This window comes from Cynara cardunculus (genome assembly GCF_001531365.2).
Source record: "Cynara cardunculus var. scolymus isolate 2C chromosome LG 13, CcrdV1, whole genome shotgun sequence".
NCBI lineage: Eukaryota > Viridiplantae > Streptophyta > Magnoliopsida > Asterales > Asteraceae > Cynara > Cynara cardunculus.
The window spans coordinates 34,513,904-34,519,903 of record NC_037540.1 but is presented as its reverse complement, the minus strand read 5'-3'; the positions used below and the strand labels follow the sequence as shown (position 1 = coordinate 34,519,903).

General features: G+C 38.4%; 1 protein-coding gene across 1 annotated transcript; it reads right to left on the bottom strand.

Annotated features, from left to right (window-relative positions):
* Positions 1-3,226: 3,226 nt before the first annotated feature.
* On the bottom strand, positions 3,227-3,658 carry LOC112524996. The gene has a single exon (XM_025134942.1). The coding sequence runs from the start codon at positions 3,656-3,658 to the stop codon at positions 3,227-3,229; it is 432 nt and encodes a 143-aa protein (XP_024990710.1).
* Positions 3,659-6,000: the final 2,342 nt, after the last annotated feature.

The following is a 6,000-nucleotide window of genomic DNA, read 5'->3' as shown; positions in this document are numbered from 1 at the left end:
ACCGCCATTACATCTCTCTCGCGGTTACACCGCCATTACATTTCAAAAACATTTCAACACTTTAACCGGATTTGAAGTCCGGTCAACTTTGTCCGGGTATGAAATCAGGACAAACACTTAGAATAATAGGATTAACCATCATCTCCGGTCAACAATCCGGACAACACCTCGTATAAGCATTGTCCTATTAACACTTAGAATTAAGTCAATATCTTTGTCCGGATAACAAGTCCGGACAATACTCCGCTCATGACTTGACCAATTTAAAATAATCCGATCAATACATCGCCCAAATCCTTTGACCGATTTAGATGAGATCCAGTCACCTCTTAACCGGTTTAAGAAGGACTCCGGACACTCTTTGTCCGGTTTAACACTTAACTAAAATATTTATGAAATATAGTTCATAAATAACATATTCTAACAATGAAAGATGTAATAACCAATACTTCAAAGCAATATACACTCACCTTGAACAAGGAAATCTTGATTCTGAATTCTCTTCTTTTTTTCTGCCAAATCGTACAATTCACAAAAAAACTTTTCTAATGAAGCCAGTATGAAAAACCCTCTACATCCTTCCCTCTTACTATTTATAGTAAGAGGAGACACTAATATGGCGACTCACACACACACACACAACCGACTTACCTTTTTCCCATAATTGATTTTATCTCAAATAAAAACAATTATACATACACACACCTTCTTATATATAAAATCCAAAAATTTAAATTCAAATCTCAAACCTGAATATTACATTTGGTACCAATTTCTTGAGGCTTGCTTTAAACTATAGAGTGACTTCTTCAACTTGCACACTTTGGTTCCTCCCTCTTTCTCGTAGCCTTCCGGTATCTTCATGTAAACTTCTTCATCCAAGTCACCATGTAGGAATGCATTGTTAACATCCAACTGGTGAACGCCCCAATCTCTTTTGACCGTAATAGAAAGGAGAGTCCTAACGGTCACCAACTTTGCCACTGTTGCAAACGTGTCATGATAGTCGACCCCCTCCATTTAAGTGAAACCCTTTTGCGACGAGTCTAGCTTCGTATCTTTCTATCTCATCGTTTGGCTCGTATTTTATTTTGTAAACCCATTTAAAATCTATGGGTCGTTTTCACTTGGCAATTCCTCAATAGACCACGTCTCATTTTCTTCCAAAGCTTGTATCTCCCTTTGCATGGAATTTCTCCAATTTGATCCTGCACTGCTTGGTTAAAAGTCTTTGGCTCATCATTGGAGGTGATGGTCGCCAAGAATGCTTTGTGAGATTTCAAAAAAAATTCTTAAGAAATATAATTAGCCAAAGGGTATACCGTGGAGGCTTCTTGATTTGGGACGGGTTGCTAATGGTCTATAAATGGAGGGAGCTTGACCACGTAATCTTCCAAGTGCTTGGGTCTTGACCTGTTTCTTCTCTCTCTGCCTTGGTCGACATTACCACCCTCGCCATTAACATTCTCATCATGATTGGTTTCATGACTTTCAACTTCAATATTAGCATCAGTTTCTTTAAAGGGTTGTCCATCCTCTTCATTGGTGGAGTCACTTGAAGAGTCATTTGGATTAGAATCCCCTCCATCGGTTGGTTCATTCTTCTTTTCGTTTTGTTGATTTAGTGCCTCTCCCACGTCATAAGGCACCTCAATTTCATCATCACTTTCTCCTTTGTCCTCTTTGACATTGGTGCTAAAAGGAAAATAATTCTCAGCAAACTTTACATCCCTTGACACAATAATTTTATTATGGCTCGGGTCGTAAATTTTGTAATCCTTTGTACCATGAGGATAACCTACAAAAACTCTTGGTCTTCCTCTTATTTCAAACTTATGTACTCCGATAATAGACCAAGCATTCGAAGATTCTCATGTGATCATAGTTTGGCTTATGACCATATAACAGCTCGTATGGAGTTTTGTCTTCGATAATTTTTGAAGGCAATCTATTAATGATGTACGTTGCTGTCAAAACGCACTCACCCCAAAACTTTGCTGGAAGACATGCTTCAATTTTTAAAGCTCAAGCAACCTCAAGTAAATGCATGTGTTTTAGCTCCACAACCCCATTTTGTTGTGGGGTATGTAGACAAGTTGTTTTTAAAACTATTCCATGCTCGGCATAAAAATTTGTCATTTGGTTGGAGGTAAATTCACCACCATTGTCACACCTGATTCTTTTAATATTCCTTTCAAATTGAGTTTTAATCATCTTGTGAAAGTCAATCAAACATGTGCTTGCTTCATGTTTGTGTTTTAGAAGAAAGACCCAAACCACCCTTTTGAAATCGTCTACAATAATCAAGAAATAACTTGCTTTTGAAAAATAAGGCGTTCGATATTTTCCCCATATGTCACAATGCAACAAATTAAAACAAGCATTTGTTTTAGTAACACGAATCGGAAAGGGTTGTCTCGTAAGTTTGGATTTAACACAAGAATCACAAACATGATCTTTATTTTTAAACGAAATGTTTCTAAGGAAACTTATTCGAGTCAACTTCTCTCCACTAGCATGTCTTAACCTCTTGTGCCACATATCAACCTTTGACATCATAGCATTTCTCTTCATTCCAAGCCTTCCCATCCGATATAGACCATTCGTGCATCTACTCGCTACAATCAAGTTCCTCGAAGCTAGGTCCTGCATGAGAAAGAAATCCGGGAAAAAGCTTACAACACACTTTAAATCACTTGAAAGTTTACTAACAGATAAAAGGTTGCAATTGAAATCGGGAATATGCAAGACTCCTTTCACTTTAGTCCCGTTTGGTAGGGTGTGATTTCCTCTTCCTTCTACAGGCACAACCTCTCCATTGGGTATGGTTACGAGTTCTTCATTAATATAAGAGATTATATCTTCAAGGATGTCAGTTCTGCTGGTCATGTGTTTAGTAGCTTCTGTATCGATGATCCATGAATAATTGTGACTTATTTTACCTGCCATGTTTGTTGTTGGTGGTGCGTCACTCTTTGTTTTATTTTCTTCGGGTGCAAAGTGTTTTAGGAACTTCTGATATTGATATTTGGTTAGGCCCTCAATGGGGCTTGATTCACACAAGCAACTCTCGGTTTTATCTTGTCTTGCTTATTCTTTCCTGGTCACCACTCTGGATAACCAATGCGTTTGAAACACCCCTCACGAGAATGACCGTTTTTGTCACAAAAACTGCAGTGTTCCATCTGTTTTGCATTCTTCTTCATGACTTCGTTGCCTTGTTGGCTCACATCATGTTTACGTAAGCCTGAAACGTTGTTGCTTCAGTAGTAGGTCTCTTGGCGTTAGTTATAGATATCTGCTGCTCGTCTTCTGCAACCAAGTGATAGGTGCTTCCAAGCGATGGTGTGGGTTTCAATGCGAGTATCTGAGTCCTCACAATCGAGAACTCACTGTCCAACCCCATGAGAAATTCGTAGAGTTTCTCTTTCTCCCTGAGATCATCTAGCGATTTTATGAGACCACAAGCACATCCATTACAAGAGCACTGAAGGGTAGGAAGGACAAATTGAATTTCATCCCATAATCCTCGAAGCTCTGTATAATAGGCAGAAACGGTCATGCCATCTTGCCGGGTATTGGAGATCGTTTGTTTTAGTTCATATGCACGGGGTGCACTTTCCTTTCCAAACCTTTCATGAAGGTTCGACAGCGGCATTGTTAGCGTATTTTACGCTGGTTTGAATGTCCTTGTCAATGGCAGTCGTGAGCCACCCTTTGATCATCGTATCACATCGCATCCAAGCCATATGATCCGCAACAGTCTTTTCTGATTTCTTTATTGTTCCATCGATGAAGCCAATCTTGTTCTTAGCAAATAAAAAATTTTCCATCTCTTGGACCCAATCTTTATAGTTGTTGTCCGTTAAAGCATCATTGACGTGCATCTATCGTGGATGGTCTTACGGGTGGATGTAGAAGGGAGAGTTGACATTTGGACCGCTCCCTTCATTCTTGTTGGAGTCATTCTTGTCGCCAGCTATAGTGCCAATGGCAGCTTCGGGTTAGGTTGATCTATTGAGCAATGCTAAAACCTACTCTCATACCATATAGAATTTTGCTTCTTTATTGCTTGAGTTTCTGATACAACCGATTACTTAGAGCCTAGACTATACATACAACTCTAGCCTAGAATCAAGGAGTAAAAAGATATACAACTCTAGCCTAGAATCAAGGAGTAAAAAGAGTCCCGATATGAGAGGATCGGGATCGATTACAGGATAGGCATGAGTTATATATGGATAATATTATGAAATTCTATATATTCTTTGCTTTTCTAATACACTAATTCCGTCCTATAAGCTTGGCGAATAACAAAATGAGTATTCGGATAATTCAATGATTATTTTGATCTTAAAGGCTGTAAAATCAAGTGTATATATACACACCCAGATTCCACGTTTAACATATTTATATGAGAGATCAATGGTTACATACAATTAGACACTTATAACCACTTACAGATAAGATCCAACGAATCAAAAGCTCTGAGTCAAAAGGCTCAGAAGCCTCGAGTTAAAAGCCTTCTCAATCAGAAGCTTCTAATGCAAACTCAAAGGCTTCTTATTCAATTTAGAAGCTTCTGATTCCATACTTAGTCTCCAAATTACCAAGTTTTCTTACCATACTCAGTAAGGATTCCAACCTTCTGAATTTCATTCAAAATGTTCAGAACCCAAATTCACCGTTAGGGCCTGCGCCTTGGACCCCGCAAGGGGGTGCTACAACCTGTTGACCCTCACCTTATGGCGATCAAACTTAATAGAGAGAACATCTGTGAATATATATCCACACCCCCAAACTTATGATATGTACGCCTTTTCATCACGTCAATCTCTTGTAGATCATAATTACACCAAAGTAGCTTGATGACACTAAAATCCAGGGGCGGATATAGTGAGGACTGGTTGGGGTCCTGGGCCCCCAACAAAAACTATTTTACAAAGCCTAAAAAAAATTACTTGTAATTTTTAATTGAGTACAATTGGGCCCCCAACATCATGTTGTAAGAGGCCCCCTCGTTCACTTCATCAGTTCACGCCTAACGGCCTAAGTTCCTAACCTTGACGGACGAGACGACAGACGAGAGAGACAGAGGAACGACAGACGAGATTCGAGAGAGTAGAGATAGACGAAGACGACAATTCACGACTTCACGAACGATGGAACGAGAAACGACAAACGAGAGGTTCACTGTTCACGCCACTTCTTCTTCTTCATCAATCTAACAATCTTCATCGCTGCCTGCTTCTTCGCCTCGGTTTTTCCTTTCGGCAGTTCACTGGAGTAGGTAAATATTCTAATTTCCAAATCTAGTCTTTAATTTTAATTACTTCTTTGATTTTATTGTTTGCTTATTGGTGATTTGGTGGTAAATGCTTTAGGTTAGGTTAATTTTGTAGGCAAATCAAATAGAAATATCAAATGATAGGTTAATTTTGTAGGCAAATCAAATGGAAATATCAAATGATAGGTTAATTTTGTAGGCAATTTTGTAGGCAAATCAAATGGAAATGTCAAATGTTAGGTTAATTTTGTAGGCAAATAAAAATGTTACTAAACCATTGATTTTTATCTTGTTATTGCTAGAAAAAAATGGAAAGATTTTTTAAAAGGAAAGCATCAACACCTGAATCGAGCTCTGCTCCTTTGATGCCTTGCGAAATTGATTTGAACGATCTTCCTTGGGATCCAACCAATAGGAAAAAGGTTTCGGAATATCATCATAATCAAAGGGATGAAATAAGAAGAAAATACTTGCTTAGAGTACCTTGTCAACCACGGGGTCATGCATTTCCAAAAAAATTTGTCGGGAGTAAAGGAAGACGTTTTTGTCCGACTTGGTTTGATCAATACGCTAATTGATTGAAGTATAGTGTAAAAACGGATAGAACTTTTTGTTTGTGTTGTTATTTGCTTAGAGATCATTACATAGGACAATGTGGGAGTGATGCTTTTATAACAGATGGTTTTAATAGTTGGAATAAAACGGAAAGACTT